Raw genomic sequence first — 27,634 nt, forward strand, 5'->3', positions numbered from 1 at the left:
CCAGAGCCTCTCCCTGGCTGGAGGGAGAGACTCTCAACTACCTGCCTGCAGCAAAGGCCATCCTTCCACAGTGACTCCCAGCCCATCCCCATCCCATCCCGTCCCCATACCATCATCTGTCTTGTCCAGGATGTTGAGGACATCAGCCAGTTCTAAGGAGAGCTCATCAGGCTGCTGGGCCACGTATGGGTGGACACACTGGATCTGTGGGCAGTCTGCCAAGAAACAGGGCAAGAGTGAGGTATGGACTGGGATAGAGTCCCTTGAAGAACAGCACAGATGGGGTGGCTGTAGCCCCATGAGCTCTGCACATGGTCCCTCTGATCTGGTAATGGCCTCTGGGAAAGCCAGGGAGTGCCCCAGCCAAAGGTAGTGGGGAAGCAACTCTTGGGAAGGAGCCGGGTTCACGTCACCACCACCATGCTAGCCATGGGCAGCCTGGAAGGGAGGGAAAGTGCAGCCCAGCCCAGGTTGGAGGGGTTGAGGTCAGGCCCAGAGACAAGCAGGTATTGGTGGTGGAAAAGGAGGGGAGCCCAGGGAGAGGGTTCAACTTTGGCATAGGTTCCAGATATGTGGCTGCACTGAGATCAGGCAGAATAAGGTGTCCTGGGGTAGGGGTGAAGAGCTCCCATCTCTCATGCTGTGTCTCTTACCAACAAGTCTGGATGTAAATGAAACAAATTTGGTTCTCCGGTTTGGGGCTAGTGAAATCATCCAGCGCTTCATTTCACTCCTGGATAGGGGAGACAAACCAAAGCTGTGAACATGCAAGAGTTGTAAGGGCCCTAGTTCTTCTGCCCAGCCAGTTCTGGACTTCATATTCCTCCTCCCAGCCTTTTCCTCCTGCCCCTCCAGGGTCCTGGGTGCATTGCTGATGCTGAGCCCCACTGCTGCACACCCTGGCTGGGATGTCACACGTGACACGGTGCTCTGGGCTCTGCTGCACAGCCCTGGCTGTCCCCCACAGGCAGCACGGTCCCTCTCTAGGGAGGGTCCCTCTGCTGGCTTTGTTGTCAAGTGCCAGCAGCAAGGTGAGGGGCCTGGCACTCTCTGAGAAGTAGCAAGCAAAGGCAGCTCCTGGCTGGGCTGCTCAACAGGAGCAGTTTTTCTGGGAGATTGAAGCAGTTACAGGAACTATTTATTCCCGCAACTGCTGTGTAGGAACATTTAAAGGGCAGAGCTGATTAATTCCCTTGCAGAAGAGCACTGCAGCACACCAAGGCTACCACTTGCTTGGCAACAAGACTCATGTGAACAGCACACTGCAAAACCTGGACCTGCATCTGGGAGAGTGAAGATCTCACAAGTGCTGGAGAAGACCCAGGCTTGGCTTCCCTCAGGCCTCCCTCAGCCCCATGAGGAAATGGGGCAGTTCACCTTCACAGGCTCCAGCTCCTGCCTAGAGGACCAGCTGTGCTTCCATCTGAGTTTTCTACCTTCTCAGGTAGTTTTAAAGCCTGAGCTTGACACACATGAAAAGCCATGGGAGTGTCTTCAGGAAGGAGAGGGGCCTAAAAGGGGTATGTAAAGGACAAGTGCTGACAGGTTGATCTGTAGGGCTGAGAATACTTTATACTTCAGATAGGAAGAACAATGCCAAGGACCAGTGGAAACACCTGCAGGTCACATCACATGAGGACATGTGGGACAAGGGTCTTGAGCACAGAGGAGCTATAACCTCCTATATATATATAGAGGTTATATATATAGCTATATATAGAGGACCTATATATGCAGAGGTCAAACCTAGAGTCTTGCCATGCTTGTGGCCCTGTCTGCATGCTGGCCCTGCACACAGGTCCTTACAGGGCTCCATGGATCTGCTCACAGTGCCCAGCTCCTCTCAGCCTGCAAGGAGCCCACCCACACTCCAGTTCTATCAGTGCAACCAGTTGTGTCCAAATAAAGTGTCAGCTCCTGGCAAAGCCCACCCAGGGCATGAGCTGCAAGTTGCTACTGAGCAGCATTGTTGCAAGAGCTGCAAGAGCTGTAGAAGAGATGCAGAAGTCTCTGTTTGGCTCCCACTTATCTCTTCCAATTGTTTAGTTTTCCAGTCTGTGCCCAGTACTACCTCCATCATTCCTGCATCTCTGAAACAGCAGCCCTCAGCAGTTGGTATGTCACATTTCAGTGCTCAAGACCTGTTGGCAAGCCATGTTCTGGATCACATACCTGCTATGGCCACCTAGAAGATGGGACAGGATGCAGAGCATGGACCTGAGACTGCCTCCCCTGAGCTGAGCAAATCCTGGCCTGGTTTATCATTTGCTGCACAGCCAAGCCTCACAGACGTCACACGTGCGCTTGCCCTGCATAGTGTGAGTGACATCTCTATTTTCAGTGCAGCAGAGCTGCAGCCATATATCTGGGAAGAAGGTGCAGCTGCTCACTGTGCTGGGGGCTCATCATCCTGATGCTGATGCTGTAGTGGTGGTGAGGGGCAGTCAGGGTGCAACCCCATGGCTGGTGTTCATTTAGGAATATGGATGATGAACATGAGCCTGCTGACAGCAGACAACATCAACCTGGGGATGTGCATTGTCTCTAGGGGCTGTTTAGCTGGAGGCTACAAAATGTGGGCCTGGTAATGCTTGGGTCAGTGAGAAAGCCATGCCCTGTGCTCCAAAACAACTGGGTCAGTGCCAGCACAGCTGAATCATTTGCCCAGCCTGAGCTTGTTGGAGCCTGAAGTGAAAAATCAGTGAGCCAGAAAATCTGTATCCAGGGAGACAAGGAGGCCCTGAGCTGCAGAAGGGCTGCACAAGATTGGCACTGGCTGTGGAGACACAGAGGAAGTAGCCTTTTCTCCCATCTTCACCCACAAACAGGAGACCCTTTGCTCCACAGGGCTGGTCAGGCACGGCCATGATTCTTGTGAATCAGTGGAGCCTCTGGAGTGTGTGAGTGTATATCCTGCTTGGTTTTACTTTCTGAATATGCTGCAGTCTGTAAATCAGCTGGGGCCTGATGCCTGGGCTGATTTCTGACCACTCTGTCCCAGAACAGGGACTGCCTGTCTGTCCACCACCCCAGAGGCCTCAAATACACCGTACAGGAAAGAACCCTGCCTAGGTGACCAGTAGCCTTGGCGCTTTCAGTAGCCTCAGGGGAGTTATGCTGGGCAGAGAGGTTGATAGGGCCAGCTCAGCTGCAGCAGTGGGATCCCCCTCTGCCCATCCCTGGAAAGCCTGGACAGCTGGTCCCCATGAAGGCTGGATGTAGGGAGAGAGCACTGCTCTGTGATAGCAGGGTGACTGGTACTCACTGGGATGATGCCTTCAGCATGTAGCTGGCCTCCCGGTCATCTGCGTTCTCTAGCAGCCTCAAGATGAAGACATTGGCCAAACTCTGCCCCTGATCTTCTAACTCCTCTACCCGAAGAAGCCCTCGGGGAGCAGAGTCAAACACTTGGTACTTGTCCCTGGGAGAGGTTAGAGAGATTAGGAAAAATCGTGGTTATTGCAGGAGACTTTGAGTTCAGCCACCCAGGACTGTACTGAGGACACAGACCAAGAGCTGCAGCATGGAAGGAGGAGAAAAGTTGTCCTGCTGTGGGATGGGATGAGCATGTGGCTATAAAAACCCACTGCAAAGCAAGGAACCCTCTCTGTACTCTGGCCTAGGCAGCCCTCATGGCCTGGAACAAGTTGCTTGCTCTTTCTGAGCTCCCCACGTCCAAAACACAGATGGCGCTCCCTCAAAGGGGATTGTGAGGCTTAATTCATTCCTGTTTATGAAGTGCCTCTGTGTTTTCTGGATACAAGTTGCCACAGAAGCAAAACATTTCCCAGCGTACAGACACTGCGGCGACACGTTCGTTAGGAACAGTGGACGGGCAAGATGCTCCCTACCAGTGGGTCTAATTCATGCCACAAAGGGCGTGCTGTTCTCTGCTGCTGTGTTTCACCAGTGTCTGCTTGCACAAGACACAGTCCTCAGCACGACAAGATCCTCCTCAGGCAGGTTACGCCATGTCAAATATAAGCACTGGCCTCAGGCCTAAACTGATACCCCTCCCTGCTACTCTAACTTTCTAGTCGCTTAGAGTTTTAACTGACTAAATCTGAGCTGTTCTTCAGGAAGCGATGAGTCAAAAATCACTTCTTGACAGGAAGACAGATCTCCAGGGTCAGCTCACCAGCCAGTGTAACTCACTGCCACACTGCAGAAACTGCTGGATGCATAGTCACCCTGCTGACAGATCTGCCCTGGGATCTCTAACTCCTGTTGGCCATGAATTTTCAGCTGGAGAGAGCTGTGCCACCCATGAAGAGTCAGCTGTGCTCAAAGGTAAGGTGACTACTGGATGGAGGTGTACATGTCAGGCCAAGGGATGTGCCTGTGCCTGAGGGACAGGATGGGGTCACAGCATCACAGGTTGGATAAACCTGGGGTGATAGAACTAATGAAGGATCCTGTGTACCACCTGAATTTTGCACTCACCCCGGAATTTGCCGGCAAATCACCAGCAGATCATTGAAAAGGAACAGATAGATTTCTCTGAAGAGTTTCTTGGTGCGAAGTGTTCGTGATGTCTTTGGACCATTCATTTGCTGCAGCTCCCCCTGCTTCAGCAGCCAGCGGGAGTGAGAGATGATGGGTACAGACTAGAAGGGAGGAAAAGATGGCAAAGTTTAGGAAAGCAGCCAAACCCCATGGATTCAAGTAGTTATGATGCTGAAAACACCAAGAGATGCAAAAGGAAGGGTGGTGAACTCCCATCACCACAACTTGCACCGTAGAGGCTGGAGCAGAGCTGCAAGGAGAGGGCAATGTGCTCTGCCATCCACACAGCCCAGCACAGCATGACAGAAGTTGGATAGGGGTACAGCAGGAGCCCGAGGATAGACAGATATTTAAGGATGGCAATGCTAGAGTGCCAAGTACTGGAATGAAACAACAGCCTATGCCCTGATCTCTCTCTGAGAGATCCTGTCACCTGGGCTGAACTTTCCTAAACAGTAAGACTGACTTTTAAAACCACAGATTTGGCCTTTTGGCTACAAAAAAACAAGGTTAAACCGGTTTCCTCTGGTTGGGTCTGTCCCTGTCAGGAGGAGATACTGTTTATGCACCTACCACAGCATTTCTGCTGGAGTTTCAACAAGTATTGTGCTTAAACCAAGAAGCCCAGAACAAAGCACATCTTGCACTAGAAGAATGCTGCACTTCTAAATGACTGAAATATTGAAAAATACGTCTATAACTGTCACTCTTTCTACCTTCACTCCCAGTGCTCATCATATGCATGGTAGTACAATCTATCTTTTCAACTCCTTGCACTCTTCTCCCCAGAAGAGTCCTACCCATGCCAGGTCCCAAGGCAGATCTGCTCCAGAGATGAACCAGTTCCTGCCTGTCATTATGGCCTCAGCAGGTGAAGACAACTGTGTAGCTTCCCTAACCTACTACTGTCCTGTGGACTGTGGTGTAGCCCTGACACACTGGTAAAGTGCTCTATAAAAACCAAATTTTTTTGTTTTGGTTGTTCACGTACATAAAAAAATTGCTTGGAAGCTAAATATGATCCTTACAGTTTGTGAAGCAGATAGACCTGAGAAGCTTCTCTATAGCATTTAAGAAAAGAACTGACAATTTTATACTCAGCACTGGAATTTAATGGTATACATCTGAGATATATATATTAGTGTGTGTATATATATATAACTATATAGTTATATATACCATCTGGTATATATAACTGAGATCTGATCAGATACCCCTAAATATTGATGTAGTAATTCCCTCAGTAGAGCTGAAACAGATCAGCAGCAGGTATTTAGAGACTGTACACAATGCATAAGTACAGAAAAGAATCAAAATGGTGGGGCAGTCTTTGTCTGGGTATTTTTCAGTTTTAAAGTGTTTTGCTTTGTAGCTTCCATCTACCTTTAACGTATTTTGTATGTAAAATAACAGCTGAAAGCTGACCTGCATTTTGAAGGGAGGTAAGAGGGAAGAGCCAGACCTGAGTGCTGGAGCAGGAGCACAGTGCACAGGAGGGTGATGCCAACGTGTCCCACCTGTGTATGTGCACATCACACTGGCCTTGGTGCTGCCCCAGCCTCTGCAGCAGGTGTGCACTGAGCACACACAGAGGTGCTGTGCCTGCAGCAGCCCCTTTGGAGGGGACCCTTTGGAGGCTGCAAAGTGCAGACAGTGAACCAAAAGTGTCCAGCCTGTGCTTATACCTTGATCTTGAATTCTAGTTTCTTCTGGATGCTGATCATCTGCTCTGTTCGGCTCATCTTCCGGACACCTTCATTACATGCTTTCACAACCTGGAAAAGAGAGCACAAAGGTTTGTCTCTGCTGGCCTTAAGTAGGTAAGTGATGATGGACAGCATGGAAAGGCCTGACCACAATCAGGTAAGTGCCCTGCTGTAACAGAAATTGACAAAGCCAAGTTCTTTTATCAGCACTGTGGGTGCATGAAAAGAGAAGGGGAAAAAAACCCCCAAAACCTGAGCAACCAAAAAGCTCCCAAACATCCAAAAGGTGTTACAGGTGGAAACTGACTGTCAGAGGACATATTAGGTGGCTACATTCAGTTACTGAACCAGACAGTATAAAACAGTGCTTCTGGTTGCACAGCAAAATGAACAGCTTGTTTTCCAGAATCTGACACATCATATATCTCATTTTCCCTGTTCCCAACACTTGGAATGAGGTACATTTGCAGTATCATCTTCAAGGAGAGAATGAAGCCAAACATCTTTTTTTCAAAAATGCAGATGCTGTAGTTCTGCCAAGCAGCATTAGATGCCAGGGCTGTGAAATGTCCTAGGGAAAGAGATATTCATCATACAGAGCCCAGCTGTGTTCTGAGTACAAACTTTTAACTGAAAAACCACAACCAACATGCAAGCACTATGCTGTTACAGGGACCTTAACCTAGATGCCACTGCCTGTTTCATAAGGAGCAACTCTCTCGAGAACTGGCTAGGTAGAAAAATTATATTGGAGAACAAGCTCCACTTTGTGCTCTGTTTTTGCTACTCAAAATCTAACAGAATATCAGTAACTGAAACTGTGATCATCTCTTGCCTCTCAAATAGAAAACAAATGTACAGAAAAAGTAAGCATCAGATGGTCTCTGTTGTGATGCCTGTACCTAGCTGGATATTAGGTATCAGCTTAAACACTTACAGATAAGTGTTTAACTGTGCTAAAGAATTAGTAAACTGATCATCTGAGTCACTGATGACTGAATACAAACCCAGCATTTTTCCATCAGCGGCTATAGTCATTTGCATGCTACAGGAACAGTCTTCCTCAGGCTACTGACTAATGGAAAAATAATTGGCTACCAGATGTGTCAAGAGGGATTCTGCAAATACTAACTCAATGCAGAACATCCTTAATTCATAAAGTCCCTGTCTTTATCCCTAGTGATCTCCAAGCATACACTTCCTATACTGGTTCATGGCAAATCCAAGAGCCTGTTCTGTTCTACTGCTTCAGTCAGAGACTGCAGGCCCATCCTCAGGCTGATGTTCTAGCACAGTTTTCAACTTCAAATACTTGTGCTGAACTGCAAAATCAGGAGGTGTTCCAAGCTTCTGATGGAGAAGGGTTGAAACATTGTCCCAGCCCATGTAGCTGCCAGCTATGTCTAGACCAGTCAGATATGGCATTATCCTGTCAAACCATATCAGGAACAGCCCAGATGGGAAACATCCCACTGCCTTCATGGGGTTTTGTACACATCAGTAACTAGCACAACTGAACACCACACCTACCTACCAGCTTCAGGGAAGAGGGCTAAAAGCTGGCTTGTGTACTTCATTAGGAAGCTGTGATTCTAGGTCAGAAGAAAAAGTGTGCTGTGTTGGAGGAGCCTGACACAGTTGTACTGTGCACACACTCTCAGTCAGATCCATCACCTTCAGGTGTCTGAAAACCCTTTTGTGTTCTTGGAGACTCTAAAGGAAAACATTCTCTGCCCTTTCCTATGGCAGACACATACATCTAGTGTTAGCAAGGGATTCACTGTCACTGACATCTAAGTGCAAGTAGACTAGTCCATCCTTCAGACTTTAGGGAAAAACCTCTTGAAACACAGTGACAGAATTCAAAGAAACCGCTCCCGGATAGAATGTAGTCTGCAGGGGATTTTTTCAGGGGGGGGTGTGTGTGTGAAATGAGCATGGTGGTTTAATCTTAATGGCCCTCCATCAACTAATTCAAACTTACTGTTTCCAGTTCTTTATGCGCATCCAGGGCAGTGGATTCCCTGTCAGATTTCTCTTCCACTTTCTTCAAAATATTCTGCAGGGGAGGAAAGGCTGCGTTAATGCTGATCCCAACGTGAGAGCACAGAAAGGTAAAGTTTGCTAGCCTACAAATTACTTCTGGCCATCAGCCTAATTACAGCAAAGGTGACACAGTACAGTGACTCTCACCTTTTAGTTCCCCCTTCTCGTTAAAACCTCTTCCCATCTGACCTTATATCTAAGAGAAATATAACAGGTAGATTCTTATTTTATAAAAATAAATTAATAAATAACTAGAACTAACACTAACAGACAGCATTATTGGTAATCCCAGTGGGATAAGACCATTTGGGACTGAGCTGTTTCCTCATCCCTAGAAGCGTATTCTCCAGCAGTGTTTAGATGAGGTGGCAAAGCACTGGCTGACTGGTCCAAGCCATCATGGTGTAGCATCCCTGTGTCATCCAGCTGCTCTGCATGTGTGTGTCACCATCCTAACTGTCAGGAAGCTGGATTAATGGACTGATGCTACCCCTTCTGGCAGCTTGACAAAGCTCCTCCTCAACTCTTTCACTCAGTAAAAGCTATCTGGTGAATTCAACACTAATTTGGGGATGGACTCTGAGGGACTGAATTCCTTTTTCCATAGTTGTGGTGAATATCTGACTCTGTGGAAAGGCTTCATCCAGTTCTAGGGTCGATTGTGGCTGTATCTAAGCCCCATTCACAGCTGCTGGAAAGGAAAATTCCAGGAGTGATCCAGAAGTCCTTTGTGAGAGAGAGAAGAGCAAAACTCTACCTGCACCAGCAGCTTGAGTCGAGTGATTCTTTGAAATGGCAGAATCAGGAAGGAAGAAAAGGACAAGCCTTTGCACTTGGGATCCAGCTCCAGCTGTGAGATCACTTCCCGAAAGGCTGGTTTGTCCTGGCTGAGAGGAGAGATAGAGAAGCTGAGAACTTTGAGTGCCACCCTGCCTGGGACTCTGGCATATGGCTGGTGACCCAAAAGCAGCTTGGTCCCAGAGACAGCATCTGCCTGGTCTCTCCCAATAGGAGAGAAGAAGGAAGGAGGGGACTGAATGCCTTTGGGTGTATTTTAGTTTAAATCTAAAACTATAAATAGTGTTGGGGGAGGGAAAAAATAGACTTCTAATGTACAAGCCACGGCAGTGCTCACATGTGTTCATATCTAGCTCAGCAGCATACACTGCGTGTGTAGGTGTATGTGAATGGGGTATGTGTCCAAGTAAGTGAGTCAGAGGCATAATTATATATTTTTACACAGTTGGAACTCTGTGATAAGGTGAAATTCACACAGTCATAAGGACAAGACAAGCCACAAAGTAGCTCAAGCTTGAATATTCCTTGCTGCTTAGCTAGAGGATGGAAATCATTCTCTGGCCTGAGAAGGGCAGGGGCCATGCCTGGGCCTTCCCTGATGATGTTTGCAGGAGATGAGGGCACAGCTGGGCCACAGACACAGCTGTGCAGAGCAGAGTGGTCCTGGCTGCCACAGGCAGACAAAGTTTCTTGGCAGCCATGGACTGAGTGAACCTGAGCACTTGTGCTTGTGGCTTGTGCTGCTGGAGTCCTGGCTAGTCTTGGAAACAGCATGGATGCAAAGAGGTGGCTAACTGTGCAAAACCTGTCTGCACTGGGTGTTCCTTACAACATGTGAAAGAAGCCATTGGCAGTGTTCCCCCTTGCTGCAGCAGGTACCTGTCTGTCAGGGTGACTCACGGCAGAATGGAACTGCATGTGTCTGAAGAACAGTCAAATGGGGGAAACTGTGACACACCTCAGGCTTTGAGTTCAGCCAAGTGTTGCAAAATTCCTGTGCTAGCTGGGAGCCTGGGGAAGGGAGTCAGCTCTTTTCAACATGCTTTATGTATTCCTGCAGACAAAAATGCTGCCCTCTGAATTCACATTTAGGAATATCTCATCTCCCACAGGTCCCTTTCAAGCTCAAGTAACCCAGCCTATTGCTGCTTTGTTTCTAAGTGTTTAGATTATGGCTGTAGGGAAATTCTTTCTGCAGCTGTGTTGCTCACCTCTGACTGAAGAAAACCCTGTGGTACCCTCTTTTTTGAGAGAACAGCAGGCCAAGCTCAATAAAGGCCCCTTAAAATATTTTTTTTCCTCAAAAGTTAGCAGAGAAATGAAAGGACTAAACATAATTACACTTGCCCGAACCAGCTGCTGCTATAGGAGAAAATACATGCAGCATGTGCAATGGGCTGTCCTGAAAGAATCCAGGACATTGTAACTAGAGAAAAATTGAGTCTCCTCCTCTCAAAGACAATCTTGTAGGGCACTCGTTTGTTTTGAGCTTGTATCAGAGAATTCCTACTGGACCAAAAGACCTGCTACACTTGAAAAATACTACAAAAATATGCTGGATTATATCCTCAGCCCTAGATCTGTGTGTGTAACAGTAGAATGTGAAGAAAATAGCTTTTTAAATTTTTTTTCTTCTTTTAAGAAAGTCCTGTTGTTCTATCCTGAAAAAGGATAGTTATGAAATTGAGAAGAGTCAAATGCCTTGCTGAGAAGGTTGGGAAAAGCAGTGGCTGTTGTTCTCATCAGAAATCTAAATTATATTTTTGGCCTTCCATCTCTTACCTCTACTTGCAGGTTAAAAATATGTGCATTACACAAGCATGTACATGGCCCTGCATGCACCATAAATATTTCCTGCAGTTGACAAATGCTGGCTTTGAGTTTACTTGCCATGTTACCTACATCAACCAATCCTTACTATAAAGCCTTTAATTGTGTTTTCTTTTTACAGATGCAGTGAGAAATCATGAAGTGGAAAACCCCATTTCTGTGCTATCTAGCCCTTTCTCATAAATACCAAAATTCCAGCTAAGTCTGTAGCCTGTACAATTTTGCAAAATAGCGAAGCAACAAGCGCTAGAACTCACAGAAGCTGCTTGTAGGTTCTCTCCTGGTAGGTCTGGTTGGAGACATAGGTGATGTACACAGAGAAGTGATTAACTGTGTGCTGGTAGACAATATCACACACGTCCGAGATCACAATGTTCTCTTCCACTCGCTGCTCGAGGTCCAACAGGAAGCTAAATGACAAAGTCAGCACCCATATTAATTGTGACCTATCTGTCCCAGGCAATTCCCAGGAGAAGTCAGCTCCTCCATCACTCCACAACTGCAGTTACCTAAAGCTGCTGCTTTCAGTGCCACTCAGCAGCCAACTTACCGCTCGCTGACAGCCATGACATCCAGCACGTTGGAGAACAGGATGTGTGCCTCAGACTGGTGTAAGATCTTTTTCAGACGCTCATTCTCCATGAAGTGAGACACCAGCAGATTCAGACTCTTGTAATATGATGCTTCTGAAGTAACCAGCTCAAACATGGCCTGAGGGAAAATCCCAAAGAAGGAAGTCAGCAGGTACCTTCTACAGAGAGATACACTGGGCATTAATGAGAACATCTGTGCTGCACAGCCACGGACCTTGCACCCACCCTGCAGGCCCAGGCTGCAGGGAGAGGTAAGCCCACAATGCATTTGCCACGTGTTACAGGAGACAGTGAGTTAGTCAGGGAAGTCTTCGTTGCACAACCATCAGCCCTGACCTTGAGGAAATACAGCTGTTACTGTCCAAGTGAGACTCCCTGGTCAGGCCTGGCCATACACTTTTCTGCCCCAATTCGCAACAGAACAGGACAAGATACAGTAGTGCCTAACTACTACCAGAAATCATAAATAATCTCCAAATTTCAGCCTTTGCTCATCCTGTTAGAGGAGAAAACCCTGGAGCAAAGCCTGGTTTCCTCAGGCCAAGGATGTGCTCTGTGGAAGCAGAAAGGCAAATTGATGGTTTCATTCAGAGATAAAAATCAGTTTAATGATATGTAGATATAAAGTCTTCTACCTACTACTGCAAGTGCTGCAGGGACATTCCACTATTACCCCTCAGAGATCCCTTACTCTCTGAGGGAGTATATCTTGTCTCTGTTCAAAGGTAGATACAAAAGGTGTTTATTTACACAACTACTGAATCCATTAGTTGAAATAAGATTAACTGAAGATTCTCACAGAGGTTCAACACAGCGTTGTTAGATCCTTCAGGCATCTCTTGCTGAAGGGGTACCTTGGGTTCCTTGTCCTGGGGCCCATGGCCCATGCTGCCATTACTAAGAGAGGCAGTTGGTAGCTCAGTGAAAGTTTTGCTCCCTGGAATCTAAAGCTGCTTCAATGCTCCCCTTGTTCCCACAGCTCCTCTGCTGCACCCTGCTGAGGGGGGAGCTGGCCAGGCAGAGCAAGTATCAGAACTCAGGGACTGGTTCTCAGTGGCTGCTGGGGCACAGCTAAAGTTGAGGAGGTCATATGGAGCCACAGGTACATGCAGTGGTTTTTGTGATGTGTACATAGAGAAATATACTCTAAATTAGATGGGGGTCTGTCTTGTGGCTTGGTTGTTGTCTGTTTTTTTCTCTTTAAATAAATTATTTGGAATTTTCCACTGATCAGTTTTTGGCCTTTTCCTGGAAATATCACTGTGCATCACATAAAAACTCGAGGTAGAGACCTGGGTTGTGTCCCTGACACTGTGCTGCACTCCAAGATCTGGGTGAATGGGTTCAGCAAGGAGGGACTGTTACTCAATCCAGAGATGCTAAAACAGCAGTTAGTTGAAGTGACCTTTCAGCCCTTTGCAGGGTTGGCAGCCTAGGAAATGTTACCAGTGGGCACTTAAGTCCAACAAGTGGTTTCCTGCACCACAGGAGGAGATTGTGCCTGCACAGCCCCCAGTAGGGAGACAGAGCAAAGGGTGTCTGTAAAGATGAACTTAGTGACCATGGAACAGACAGTGTTTAAGAAATAAGAGGACACTGGATTTTTTTTCAAGGCCAGATTCCTATTGAGAAAAGTGGAGGAGTATCAGCTCAGCTTCTCCCAGAAGCTTTACCCAGGCACTGGGTGAACCTGTGAGAGAATCTCTCTCTTTCTGCACGACTTGCTTAGTCCTAAATGTAACTTTTACAGCTTTACCTGTACCTTTTTATTGATAAATGAGAGAGGTGGAAATAGGAAAAGATATACAGGATGTGTTAGGATAGCCTGTCCCTTCCAGGTATCCTGGAGATTGACAACTCCAATCATTTTGCACTGCAGCTTTCCAGAGACTCCAAGTCAGGATGTTTTTTCTGCCAAGTCTGACTGTAGAAACTGTGTTTGCTGTTTGGAGGGTGCCACACCTGCAAGGGCAGGTCCAGAATGCAGGCTATACTAAAGAAATAATGAAATCCACAGTGAAAATATCTGTCTTGTTTGTTCCAATGGGGACAATAAAAAAAATCACTTTCCATGACACTTTTCAAGCATCCAGTCCTCTTCCAGTCAAGTTTCTTGTTTTGATGCTTGAAAACCTTTTTTTAATCTTGCATTGATAAGCTGCTCAGTAGTTTTCCATCATTGCCACTAATAAACACCAGATTTCTCTTCCTGCTGTAGTCTCTTTCACTTTGAAGATTACTTCAGATAACCAACTTTTTCTCTGACTGTTGAAGCCCTCGTCTGTCACAGCTATGGTGGTGTTCCCTTCCTCAGCTATGAAGCAGGGTATTCAACTTTCTTTCCATTTGTGTACCAGTATTTCTCCCTGTGATCAAAATAATGCTTTTGCTCCACCTTTCCTGGCTGAAGACGTGCAAGTTTTTCTAGTCCCTGTGTTTACTAGAGCTTTGAAGATAAAATGGGTCAGGAAATACAGTTTTGTCCTTAAGATATTTACTCCTGAATTTCTGCTGCCCTGTACTTCAGGAAAACTTCTCCAATTCTCCTCTATGAAGCTGAACACTTTACATTTACTAAATTAAGCCCTCATGTACAGTTCACTCTCACAGTTTACAGCCAACATGAATAGAATTCCAGAACTGCAGGAGCAACTAGTGCTTGCTTACATCAAGGCTGAATTCAACATAATCTCTTCAACACCTTCAGTGACTTCTCTAGCCCTTGTTGTTTTCTGACCTTGATTCTCCTCACAAAGCAACTTCTCCACTCTATCTGTTCAATGTTCAGTCAATTTCACAGCTTTCTGGCTTGGAGCAATTTTATAATCTCTTAGTATTAGTGTGCTAATCCCAGGACAAGCAGGAAGAAAATTTCAGAAAATTTCCTTCTCCACTAATAGTGGAGAAGGCACAGCACTTCTTTATGACAGCACTGTCCCATTCTCCAACTGCTTTATTTCTCTGGTTATTTTAACAGAAAGAAGAAAATTGAGCACACTTAATATTGGGGCTTAGCAGCACCAAGATATTTTTTTCCCAAAAACACATACAGGTAACAAATGTAACTTAACAGAAATGACAAGTTTTGAAATCTATAATGCACACTTTAAAGCAAAATATTTCTCCATATAAATTCTTCATTTTGAAGCAAAAATAAAAATAAAAGCCTGTAATTCTTCAGATGCCAGATTGTGTTTGTCATGCTGGCACTTGGAAGTACCGTGTTTTGCCAGGTAAACAGAACAAATCCAAATAACCAGTGCAGAAGAAGAACATGGAGAAAAAACAAATAATTTCATTCACCTTCAGCCCTAACCCTGATACACTAACAGCCTGTGCTTGCTAGCCCAAACTACTGTATATAAACAGCAGTCTGCTCCACTAAGGGTGTGAATAACACAGCCCTTGGGGTGCACAAGGTGAACTTTTCAGTGTGACAGTCAAGTTCCAGTCCTAGCCAGGACTGGCACTGTGTGCACAAGGTGCTCATCAGTGTGGATTATGGAAGTCTAACTGAACTTAGGAGGGACTGCTTACAGACTGAGATGTTCTTCTGCACTTTGGCTACAGTCCCATGAGCCAGGGCTAAGCAGATACACTGCCACAGCCATCCCACCATCTCATCAGAGGCAATCCTGGTGCAGGAGTACAGCTGGACTTGTGGGATAGAGCCTTGGACCACAATGCAAACCACACATTAACAGGGTTTGCCCTCTCCACTGCTGGCTATAAATGCAGTGCTATGCAGTGACAAAGAACACTCACACTCCCCACGATACCCAAAATAGCAACCAGTTGTAAATTGTGGTGCAACTGATGTTGTCATCACTTGTGACAGCTACCCCCACCTACTCCTTTCAGTACAGTCCTGTAAGTCACAGCACATGGCTCTAAAATAGTGATGTCACTGCACTGCATAGCTAAATGCAAATATACCTGTCGTTATTTTTTACTGTTTGCAATAGACCCCAAGTAACAACAATTAAATATAAGGATGTTTATCAATCTCTACCTCTTCTATTTCTACTATGCCAGATATTCAAAGCCTTACAGTTAATGGTTGAATTCTTCTAAGATTTCTGGTGGAAAGTTATGTGTCCTGATAGTTAATTTGGAAAAGGATTAATGTGCACTGGAACCAATGGCTCTTTCGTAAAAACCTCCTAAATACCCCTCTTCTTTGTCAATTGCTCCTAACACTGAATCAGAAAAGGGAAAAGAAGTTCCTTTTGCTACAGAAACATCCAGCAGCAGTAGAACACAGAACAATGTCTGCAGTTTCACAACAAACAGTGAGTGGCACATTAACCAGTGCAACTCAGAGAGTACTCAACGGGGCAAGGCTTATCTGTGACTACTGTGAAGCTTTTAGTTTTTAAATCTTGATCATTTGGCCTAATTCAATCTCCATTTTTTAAGCAGCAACACAGTTAAGAAATATTCTTAATATTCCTTCATTACCTCCTGCAGCTTGATCTCATCTGGTTGGAGGATGCTGAGGACACCACTGTTCTGGACCTCAGGAAGATCCTGCCATAAGTTGAACCTGGAGTTGGAATTTCTCAGCAAATTAATTTGTGCTGGAGCTTTGTTTTCAGTTGTACTCGTGGGTTCTGCTTCAGATGGGGTTTCCTCACTGGGTGAAGTCTCCTCAGGGTCTGTCTGTGAATCTTGCAATCGCCTGGTTTCAATCTCCTCACGCGTAGATTTATCTCGGTATTCCTGGTACAAGAGCCCTAGGAAGGAACACAGCAGGTCTGAGAGGCTACAACTGAATGAGATTGTAGAAAACTACTGTGGGAAAGGACAATTGCTTTGCTTTAGTTCACCTCAGCAGAGGCGAGAGATGTCCCTTCCATGCAGAGTGAAAAGCCTGTTATGGTATTCCTACTTCAGCCAGAAGTGGAAGCCATAAATGGGAGGCCATTTCTAAATCTAAAATGTTAACAATCTGCTCTCACAAAACATTTAGTAACACAGTCAGATGAATCCTTCATCACTCAGAAGACATAAAAGAACCGACTTGTCAGGCTTTTAAATGTCTTTTAAACCTTGATTTTCTCTGTTATATTACTATGTTACAAGTTATATAGGTTGATGTCTATGTTTAAGTGTGTGTCTGGAAAAGTCATACTGCACAGTTTGAAATGACTTTAAAAGGAGCAATTTGATGGCCACAAAAATCCTTAATGAGGAAACACTGAGCTGCTATTACTGGCATTGGACAGGTGAAGCTTTGGGACAACTAACTACAGTTACTACAACTAGCTACAGGTTTGTTTTGGTATGGACTTCATGGCTAGCCTTGGACATGTTGCTTAATATCCTGATGTTTTCCTTCTTAGTTTCTATGATGCTTGAAGATGCAAAATGAATATCTAAAAGGTACCTATTTGCTACAGCACTAAGGAACAGGCTCTGAGTTCACACTATGGGGCAGCATATCAATGACACCAGGTGTCTTCCAAGTTTCAATTACTAACTTTGGGAGAAGATGAAATTGCACTGGATTTGCCTCCACTTCGATATCAACTGACAGCATGGAAAAGGTAGGAATCCTGAAGTTCACTGCCAATCTTTAGAACATCCTTTGTCTCTCTGAGGGCTTTCAAACTGTCCCATTTTTCTTTCTGAACCATCTGTAGGACCCAGAATTTTAATTGCTTGAATATAAAATGTAATTTAGAAGACATGTAAAGCCAGGAGAGCATGAGCACACTGAGTCACTTTCCTCCCTTAATGAAATTGAAGAAGCACAATTTATATTATCTCCCTTGGTTTATACTTGAATAGCAGTGTAACATGAATGAATAAAGAGAAAAGCCTTTGATGTTAAAAAAACCATGCTAAATAATTTATTTTGTCTGAATCATTAGGGGTTAAAATTTATCTGGTCATGTGTATTCATGATATTTGATCTGACATTCTGTGTGTAATAAGGTGAGAGACAATGGGATTAAAAGTTTGTCTAAGGCAGGCAGAAATGGAGATGTTGCTGTCTATTAAATCTCTGGACCAGTTTCAATGAGGCTCTGTACCAGTCAGTGCTAAAACTATATAGGAAATGTGCTGGGGAAAGGTCCAGGAATAAGCACAGGATTACTGCAGTCTGCGAGTGTGTCCTGTTATCTGTTCTTCCTGGAAAGATGTTCAACACCAGATTAAAATAGCAGTAAGGGTAGCTGTGCCTAGGAAACCATAGAGTCTTCTGTTAGCTTCCTACACAGTACTGAGCAGAGGAGACTTCCCCTGAAGTTTTGCATGCTGCTGCCACTTATGTAATTTCTCTCTGCGTCAACTAGGTTTATCTGGCTTTCCTAAGCATTTCAGGCTGTTTTTCACCATCAGGGAGGCTGTGGCAGGGTGGAAGTGCTCCTTCAGATGTAGCAGAGAGCCTGCTAAATTGGAGCTGCTTTTGGTGGCACTGATCTGTATAGCCAGCCTGTGCTGGAGGGCTCTGGGGTCTTTTTGCCCCATAGAGAGCAGGACAAGCTGGGAAGCAACATCCTGCAGCAGCGTGGGCAGTGCTTGACTCAAGGGAAAACACGCTGGGAAACTGAAGCGTAATCTATTTTACTCAAATTGGGGATAATTATACTTGCAGTGTTGGACTGCAGGTGTACAGCCATGTTGTGCTGCTGGCTCTGCCTTGCAAGTCAGAGGATGCTTTTTGTAAGGGGGATTTAGGGTCCCTTGTGCAAATCTGAAGAGCAGCCCTTTTTAAAAGATCCCCAAGACTATTTGTCTCTTGCCTTTAAGAAAATAAGACCTAGATAATGAAAGTTGGTTTTGTTTCCAGGTTCTCTGACTGACCAGGTAAGAGCTATGGAGCTGTCAGTGGCAGGCAAAGCAAATACAGGCATGGAAAGATCTGACTGATGGAAAGCATCCAGCATCAGAATTCAATTGGAAATGACAGCAAGAGAGACTGGTTGAAGCTCTACCAACTCTTAGAGAGCAATATGAGGAGAGAGCAGAAAGGTGGTACAGAAGAAAGACAAAAGACAGGTAAATGTGTAGGCAGAAAGGTAGGAAGAAATAAGGAGGGTGTGCTAGCAAGGATAAAAGCTATCCCTGCTGTCTTGGTACTAAGGGTCTACCCATATGTTGGTAAAGAGGTTACAATGGGTAGAAAAATTATGTAGATAAGAGAGAGGGAGAGAAGCTATGCCAAGGCCTTGTCCAGATGGAACAGGAGATGATCACAGCACAGGAGGGGTAACAGATGCAAGGTCAAGGAACAAGGTTTTGACATGTTGAAAGGAGACTACAATACATGTAGGAGCTTACAGAATGTGTATAAAAAAAGCTGAGATCAATAGCTGAATGTGACTCATGATATAATTATTTAGTAAATGTTTACATTTAGTAAGGGAGCAAGTACAAAATGTCAGAGACCTGCATAAGCACCCCTCATTGCTTAATGTCCCAGCTGTCCCTACTGTGACCTGGCTAACAGTTAACCCTGTGGTCAGAGCATGAGTTTGGTATTATCTCTTGACTTAAGTGTTTAAGACTGATCTTCATAAGGCATGTTTACATAATTTTTATAGACATTTAACAGACATTTCCCTTTTTGTTTATTCAATTTAATTTTGCTGTCAAAGTCTCCCTTCCCAGCTCTCTTAAAACCTGGGAGGGGAATTGAAAAACTAGTTACTAATTGTGGAAATCCTTGCCTTAGAGAGTTAGCAGCGCTCTTAAAGTAAACGTTATTGCATTGAAAGCTATGTAAAATCCCAGAAGGCCCAGAGAGGTTTTCTCTGAAATTCTCTGCTCCAGTTTCAGGCAAAGAGTCCACTAACGTCTCAGGAGGGAGGGAAGGAATGAGTGAGCTCCAGCCATTTGATGTAACATCTCTGGTGGGGATAAACATAACACCTTAGATTGTTAAAACCCAGTCTCCTCCATAAAGGTGCAACAGACTTGCAGTTACACTGATGTGTGCAGAGTTTTGCACAGCTTCCCTCTGATAAACAGCACATAAAAATATATATGAAAATAGCAACTGGGTTGCTCTGAACTCCTGCTGGTTTTAGTATTTTTATCTCACGTCTGAGGTGCACAGTCCCAGTAAACTGACAGTGTTTTGACACAGCTCCCTTGGTAGGTTAGTATCTACACAGCCAAAACCAGGTAACAGATCTGGCAACACTCACACAAATTGTTCACCACTTTCCTCCAGGAGGCCCCAAACTCAGCTGGTTTGTCTGACAGATGCTGGCAGGCTGCTGGTTTCACACCAGCCTCCTTCTCCAGCATTGTGCCAGAGGCATCAGGTGTACCAAGAATCAGCCTGGCATGCCACAGCTTGACACCAAACAGCAGAGACAGCCTAAGAAGCCTTCTCATTTTTGCCAGGGAGGTTTGCGTTGCTGCTTGTGAGTTATATGTTCGATTTTCCCATGCTAAGTGCTGCATTCCTGCCCTCTAGATTCAAGTATGTTGATTCTATTTCCTGAAACTGAGCAGGAGTGTTTAAAAACAAAGCTTCTATATTCCGACCATAAAACCTGCCTCAGGATGGGATTTAGCTTTGCTGTTGATGAAATTCCTCTGAGGAATGTCACAATTCTGATGTGAGAAAGCAAGAAACAAACTGTGGAGGTTCTCTCCCCATTCCACAAAAGATAAAGATAAAAAAGAAAAGAAAATACCATAAGAGCAAATCCTTAACAGTCCTCTCCTCCATAGTCACCCAAATAACCTCAACTTTGCCTTTTTAGAGACCACAAAGGATAAAATAACTTATTGTGTTGAAAGTGCTATGCCAGTGGCTGTTACACTGAATAGATGCAGAACCTGGTGCATGCAACTAATGTCCAACGGGATGGGTGAAAATAATACTTTAGTCTTATGCCTTCTGGAGTATGCAAAATCATATTTTAGTGGAAAGTTTGGAGTAGCCTTAATGATTAATTGTTTTGTAATGACAAGAATAATCATAATTTATGAACAAGGTTAGGCCGTTCTGCAATAGCATTAATCCACTGCCGGGCAACGTGCAAACCTGATGCCCCCAAAGACCGCAAAAAGCCACGGTAAGGACGGTGAGAGGGTTCCCAGCAAGGACAGGGAGTTGGGGACCCGCAGCGCAAGCCCTTACCCCGCCCTTAACTCCCCCCATCTGTGCGCCGCTTGTCTTTAGCTCTGGGTTTGGGGGTTCAGGGGGCCGGCAGGTGCAGTCCGGCCGGGCTGAGGGCACCTCTAGGGGCTGCTGTGCCGCCGTCGGTGCGGGGAGCGGGAGAAGCGGCGAAGTTGTGTGAGGCCGCAGCCGCGGCCGGACATCCCGCGGCGAGCACGGCTCCTTACCGATGTGCTCGATGAGGTTCCTCCAGGAGTCGGCCGTCATGGGGTGAGCGGGCGGTGCCGCACCCGTGCCGGCGGCAGGGGTCTCCTCAGTGGCGGCGGGGGGGGCCCTGCGGAGAGGCGGACGTGCCCTCAGAACAGTGGCGGGACAGCGGCGGGAGAGCGGCCCCTACGCACGCCCGCGCCCCGCGCCCTCAGCACCCCCCTCACCTGGTGAGCTGTCCCGGCGAGCCGTCCTGGTCGAAGGCGCAGGCGGCGCTGAGGGCCGCGGCCAGTAGCTCCATGGCCGGTGGCGGCAGGCGGCTGCCCAGCAGCTCCGGCGGCAGCGGCAGCGGCGGCGGTGCGGGGCTGGGGGAGCCCGGGCGGTTGCCACGGTAACGGGGGTAGGAAGGCAGCAGCCTGCACGGGAGGGAGAGGGGACTTGCAGCCGCCCCCGGGGCGCCCCCACAGCCCGCCCCCCCTCTGAGCCCCCAAGCCTCCTCAGAGCCTTTCTGGTCTGCTCAGAGTCTCTCCTCAGACACCCACTTCTCCCAAAGCGTCCCCATGGCTCTCCCCTAAAATCTCTAGACAGCCTCCTCAAATCCCCTCAGACCTTCCGTCAGGCATCCCCAAGGGCTGTCCATCAAAATCTTCTCAGAGCCTCCCCTCAGATTCTCCTCAAAGCCTCTCCACAGATTTTCCCCACAGAGACCCCCTCAAGATCCCCTCAGACCTTCCCGCGGTCTTCCTCCAGCCTCTCAGAACCCCCCTAGCCCCTTGCAGTCTCTCTCCTCATTCCCAGATTTCCTCCGAGGCTCCACGGAGTTCTGCCAAATGCCGGCGGAGCTCCCTCAGCCTTCCGCAAATCCCTCCCGAAACCCCTCGAAGCCCGGCGGTTCTCAGCCCCTGTTCCTCGGAGATCTCAAAGCTCCCGCCTGACCCCTGAGTTCCCCCAGAGCTTCTCAGAGCCCCCTCTGCAGACCCTCTCAACGCCACCAAAATATTTTCCGAGCCTCCGCAGACCCCTCAGGTGTCGTGTCGTTCCCCTCCTCCCCAAGCTCCCCTCTCAGAGCCCCCCACCCCGGTCCCGGTACTCCTGCCCGCGGAGACCTCCTCAGCCCCGGGTTCCCCTCGAGCGCAGGTCCCTCCTCCGCCGGGAGGCTGGCTCCCTCCTCCCCAAGGGCCCCGCCAAAAGGCAGCAATCCCTGCCCCAGAGGGCCCCCACCCTCACAGGCTCCACTACCTCCATCCCCCCTCAGCTCCTGCAGAGGGGCTTCTTCCCTCGATGCAGGGAAGCCCTTTCCTCCGTTCGCTCCCTCCCTCCCCAGCAAGGCACCCTCCCCCAGCGAGCACCCACACACCCCGTCCCACTTCATGCCACAGCCCCTCTCTTCCATGCACGGCCACCCCACACCGGGAGGGGGTCCTGCCCCGGCACTGACCTCCCGTCCCTCAGCCCCGGGGCGCAGCGCTGCCCCCCATCCCCTGCACCTCTCTGCTTATGTGTGGATGGCGCCGGCTTTGAGGGAGGAAAGGGGGTGGCAGAGGGGGGTTCTCCTGAATTGCTTCCAGATCTGGTGCATATGGTGCATTTCTTCTCCAGGAGTGAAACCCTGAGATGGAGGAATGTAACTGGGAAACTCAGCCTAATCCCTCCTGCCGGGAAGCGCACTCTTGATTACCCCACAGGATTGGCTGCTATTCGCCTCTCCTTCTCCGGCAGGGCTTCGCACCCGCTCGGTCATTTCCCTCATCTCCCATTCCTTAGCGTCGCTACTTCCATAAGGATATATTTCCTCGTTTAGGAAGTAAGTATCTCAGTACTCAGTAATCTATATCTCTCTTCGTTCAGGTAATTGTTTTTCTGCCTCAGGGATAAATTCTCTTGAGCTCCAGAGTACGGTTACATCCTTGCATCAGTCCAAGTGGTTGTGGACAGGCTGGGTGCAGCTCTTCACCACATGTTAGTAACCCTCAGCAAAAAAAAAAAAGTCATCTGCACCACGTTGCAACTGAGGAGTTAACAGAGGAAAAATGCTCTGCTATTCCTTGTGCTTGCTCTCTCCCTGTTGCATAAATTACCATGATTTTTTTCTGTATGTGATAAAGTAATTTATGCAACAACATAGATTCCTTGTGTTAGTCTGTATGTGTAAAATGGCTTCCTTTTTATCATTTTTATATTGGTTTTGCTAAATGGTATGTCAGTATAGCTTTTAATCAGCATGTGACAATACGTCCAGAGAAACTCCTTCAGCTTATGTGAACTAGATCTAGATCTGGCACACAGGAGAGCTCAGTTGTTAAGTCATTAAGAAGCAGAATGGGAAAGGAAAACAGCTGGAAATGTCATTGAGGGCTCAGAGAGGGCTGCGAGTGTGGTCTTTGTGCAGTCCCTGACCAGGAGGTCAGAAGAATCAGGCAACTGAAAGGAAATACCAGGGTGAGGGTGAGAGTTGGAGCCTGTGCTGTACTTACAGAGGAGGATGAGAGCCTGAGAGCTGTGGCTGAGATTTCACTGGATAGATGGTCAGTATGCATTATCAGCCATTAAACACTGGGCATTACAGGGTTGGGGCAGCCAGGTGAGTGTGGGGGTGGCCAAAACCTTGTGGAAGGGATAAAGCAGCAGCAACTATCTGAAGCTCATTTTTTGGTGGCTTGCTGCCAGGGCAAGAATATTGCCAAGGGTTTTAGAGAGTGGGTAGGCTTTTAAAAAACTTATTTCTTAGAAAAAGGGAGCCTCTTCATTACCCTGAAATCTGGAAAATCAGATAGATATGCTGTTTACTGTTTTCTCAAGGGAAGGACAAGAGCAGTGAGGAGTTCTCTCTAGTATGCAAAGTGAAATCAGTGTATAAGCTCTTAACTGACACTACTAGAATGAACGTATATCTAAATATAACTTTTGGATGTATTAACTAAAAAAAAAAAATACAAATCTTTCAGAAGTATGATTTAAGAGTTTAACAGATTCCTAACCCCTCACATTGCTTCACTCTCAAGGGTTAAATCTGTTTGAAATTGAAATTTCTTCTTAGAAAAATGTCTGGGTCATGCTATGAAAAACATTCAGAAATAGAAAGCATCTTCTTATGATCCCGTAACTGGTAATTTGATCCTGCCTGTCTTCCCTTTCACTTTTTCCAGCATAATTTTACTTTTGGTCTGAGATGAAAACTTGAAAATATCACAGAAAGCAATAATGATAATAAACCCAGTGGAAGCTTTGAAGAGGTGAAACACCAGCTAGAAGTGAAATATCCCCATGGCAGTAGCCATGGCAGGCCCAGCTTGTGTTTCTGTGTCTTGGAGAGCTGTTACACTGCATAGCAATGACCAGTACTCTGCTTTTCCTTCCTTTAGTACTGTTTCTTTTTAAATTGTAATTTGATCTTTCAAATATGTTGTTCTTCCTTCCTTCCCAGTTTTATTCTTGTAACAGAGAATATCCATAAACAAAACAAGAAATACTGAGAAATACTTTTACTCCCAACTGAGGTGACAGAGTGTTCCCAGTACTCATGGGACTGGAACAAAAAAATTATATTTAGCAAGAAGGAGATATTTCTGTCCTACAAAATTTGCTGGGATTTTCTAAGTCTTGCTTTTCTGTTTGGGGACAAAACAGAAAGCTTTTAAAGTTTGACACAAAAACTAAAAGCAGGCAAACAAGTGATTCTGTCAGAGTGGTCTGGCGACTGGGATCTTCAGGCTGGGAGTGGGGGATCCAGGTCAGAGTCAGAGATGTATTATTCCCTTGCATCCCACATGTTACTGCCTGTTTCAGGGCAGGTCAGTCTCTTCTGGAGCCGCTCTGCTTTCTCTGGTCACTCAGAAAGGTTCTTGAACATGCTAAATGCCCTATTCACCAGATACTACTTTAAGTCAGTCAATACTGAGCTATTTCTGTGAAGTAGAATAGCTATAAGATGCTTCCCTATTTCCACAATTGTTAGGATTTTGTATGTAATTTAAGCTGATATAGCTGCTCAATTCTACTTCTACTTTTTTTTTTTTTTTTTTTTTTTTTTTTTTTTTTTTACTCAACTCCCTGAGGCAAATATCTACCTCTGCTTTTATGCCAGCACTCACTCAAGCTTATCCCATTCACAGTAAGCAAGTCTGGGCAGCTAAACCCTTGGAAAATGATTCTCTTTTTTTGGTAGAACTAGATCTATGTGTGCATTGTCTGACACAGAGTGAGCTCAAAGTGAGTGCCAACAGAGCAGAAGTGGCAGACGTGCAGATAGATGTCAAGACCATGGCAGTGCCACCTTGGATAATTTTTCACTGCTGTGAAATGGCACGCTCAGGCCTGGAGAGGTTTCTACTCCACCTGATCTTAAACATGAGGTAGAAGTTTAGAGGAGGTGTGCTTTTTTCTCTCACTGTAACAACAAGCAATTTGATCAGAGCCTAAAGAGTTTTTCCCCAGTTACCAAAATCAGCGTGAACTCATGATGACAAACCTGTTTTCTCACCACAGTCCCTTTAATTAATCCTAAAATTCCTTGTCTAGTTGTAGGGAGAAAGAAAGAATCTGACTACTATAACAATATGCATTAGAGCCTCACAATAGTTCTCCTGCAGCACTGTAGAACCGGTGCTGTGTGACCTCTGCTCCTGTTGGTGACAGAAGTCATGCAGTGCCCCAACAGACCAAATCCCAGTTTTTTTCTCTGGAACTCTGAGGGTCTGCAAGCATAAAGGCACTGGAGATGATCCTTGGTGGCCATGCTCGACTGACATGGGGCATGATCATGGTTCAGCTCCCTGTGGACAAAGGGAAGGGGTTTGAGCTTGCATGTATTCTGCAAAGAAGGGTTTGTGTTGCTGCAGACTGTTTCCAGCTTCACTGTACTGCTGCTGGAAAAGATTTGAAATACTGGCTGACCTGGTCCATGTTGTGTTAAAAATGTGATGATTGATCAGAGTTTATAATTAGTTTATTGCAATTATCTCATTTAAGTTACGCTTGAGGGATGAATTCCCAATCTTGGTTTGTATTTTCAGGCACTAGTAATTTTGAAAAATGAGTAATCATTTGAATTAAGATTTATTATGTGTGTTTCAAATCAAAAGCAATCCTCAGAATAAAGCCGTGCAAAGAGCTTGTTTTCGAATGAAATTTAAATGCTTTTTCTAAATGTTGTCTTATAGCAATTTTTAGAAATTATATCTCCTCTTCTAGAAACTAAAAAGAGAAGAGGCAGCCCAGCAGATCTTATTCATGAAAAATTCCCCAAACTCTTCTAGTCAGTGGGAGTTTCACACCACGAAAGGCCACAAGATGAGGTAAGAAGCACTTTTAAAATCTGAGCTAACCAAATTATTGAGAAGTGTGAAGTTACTAATAGATTTGAATGTTATACCTAGTCAAGGACTTTTTCATACCTCAGTTTCATTCAGCTTCCCTCTGTTCATGTGTATATTTTAACAGTGATTTTTGGTAAGCAATATGTCTGGGCACTCTCTGTTCCTGATTTTTGACTTTTTAATGGTAGACAGGCAGAAATTCTCATCCCTAGTATTTTTAGATCCTAAAGCCTAGGAACATATCTGCACTTCTGAGGCTCCTTAATCTTTCATCAAAACACCTTAGTTATATCTGTTGGCAGCCTTACCAATAACTAAAAATATTCAGAAATTCCGTTCATGAGATCTTTATGTGCTTCTAACATTTAGATGCTCATAATCATCAGGGTTATCTTTTTACTTACTGACCATCTGCCAGAGACAAGGGGTTTTTTATATATTAAAAATTAACTATTTATTAGACTTAGGAAAATATTATTGGATCCCTGTTGTTCTCTTCTTCAAGAAACTTTGCTTTCTGTTGATATGCAAAATGACATTTTGGGGTTGCAAGGGTTTTATCTTCTCCACACTCATGAAAATCCATAGAATTATAGGCTCTTTTCCACTGCCACAATGCACACAAATTTTAGACTTAGATTTTAGCACCTAAAATTCCTGAGCTCCTGCCCATAGCGAGAATGTGTGTTGTGCTGAGGGCTGAGAGAATTTCCAATATTGTAGCTGTAAAAACTGCCTGGTCCAGATCTAGGCACTGCGAATAAAGGCCATGTCTGTGATCAGCATGATGAGAAATCCACTTGACTGACAAACAGAAGGAGCAAGACTCAAGCATGGCGAGGAAGAGGTCTGCTTCTGGACCAGGGGATTGCTATGAAGAAAGGAACTCACCCACAGCTGGATGCTTCAGGAAGTGGTGAATAGGAAGAGACTGTAAAATTTGGCTCTGGAGCTAGGAGGAGGGATGGATTACTAAGATTGTATAAGGAGCCAAATGGTGAAGAGCCTGTGGACCAAAAGGACACTGAGATATGAGCCACAGGTGGGAAAGTGAGAAGAATGTTCTGGTAAGTAGTAGGCTGAGGAAATTGTGTGGGGAATGACAAGTTGAAGCTGATAGAAAAGGAGTGAAACAAAGAGATTGATGGAGAACTTGGGGGTCAGGGCATGTCCAGATGAAGCAGATCAGATTGGGTGACCTGGAAGGCAAAGCCGAGACCTCACACAGTAATGAAAATATGAGTGGGCTAAAAAGCCTGGCAAGCAGAGAATGGGTGGAATAGGTGGGCAGGCTGGGATTGGGATCTGCATTGGCTGTATGCTGGAAGGATGCTTTATTAGAATTGTGTATGTTATTGCTTGCTATTTTGTGTGATCCTGTGAAATATGAAATTTTCACAGTAATGACATTTTAATACCTACAGTGGCTATTTTTACTGAAAATGTATTGGTTTTTAAAATACTTCTCCCTGCAAATAGATTTAGACTTTTCAGGATGCAGATTGCACAAAAAGAGGGATAGGAAAAAATCTATTTATCTATCTCTGA

The 27,634-nt window shown here is 45.8% G+C and overlaps 2 protein-coding genes across 11 annotated transcripts in view; one reads left to right on the forward strand and one right to left on the reverse strand.

The window, feature by feature from the left end:
* Nucleotides 1-27,634, reverse strand: part of NGEF (neuronal guanine nucleotide exchange factor) — a 37,630-nt gene that overhangs the window by 3,143 nt on the left and 6,853 nt on the right. Inside the window, exons 1-13 of one of the 5 annotated variants that reach the window (XM_077183798.1) lie at nt 22,210-22,342; nt 20,999-21,187; nt 20,792-20,898; nt 15,941-16,215; nt 11,437-11,597; nt 11,144-11,296; nt 9,016-9,145; nt 8,197-8,271; nt 6,192-6,281; nt 4,444-4,607; nt 3,266-3,421; nt 654-733; nt 111-215 (exon numbers count right to left, since the gene is read on the reverse strand). In XM_077183798.1, coding sequence (XP_077039913.1) covers nt 111-215; nt 654-733; nt 3,266-3,421; nt 4,444-4,607; nt 6,192-6,281; nt 8,197-8,271; nt 9,016-9,145; nt 11,144-11,296; nt 11,437-11,597; nt 15,941-16,215; nt 20,792-20,898; nt 20,999-21,072 — 1,570 coding nt within the window. In that variant the 5' untranslated portion in view covers nt 21,073-21,187; nt 22,210-22,342. The other 4 variants (XM_077183799.1, XM_077183800.1, XM_077183802.1 and 1 more) reach the window with 4 other exon arrangements.
* The window catches only part of NEU2 (neuraminidase 2), a 35,740-nt gene continuing 30,543 nt past the window's right edge, over nt 22,438-27,634 (forward strand). For 4 of the 6 annotated variants that reach the window (XM_077183803.1, XM_054639603.2, XM_077183820.1 and 1 more), the window contains exons 1-2: nt 22,438-22,575; nt 25,962-26,065. Coding sequence is in view for 1 of the 6 variants with exons in the window: in XM_077183808.1 (XP_077039923.1) it covers nt 27,118-27,153 (36 nt within the window). In the remaining 5 variants the exon portion in view is untranslated. Of the gene's footprint in view, nt 22,576-25,961; nt 26,066-26,831; nt 27,154-27,634 lie in introns of all 6 variants that reach the window. The other 2 variants (XM_077183808.1, XM_077183814.1) reach the window with 1 other exon arrangement.

The sequence above is a fragment of the Agelaius phoeniceus genome, chromosome 10 (assembly GCF_051311805.1).
Source record: "Agelaius phoeniceus isolate bAgePho1 chromosome 10, bAgePho1.hap1, whole genome shotgun sequence".
NCBI classification, from domain to species: Eukaryota; Metazoa; Chordata; class Aves; order Passeriformes; family Icteridae; genus Agelaius; species Agelaius phoeniceus.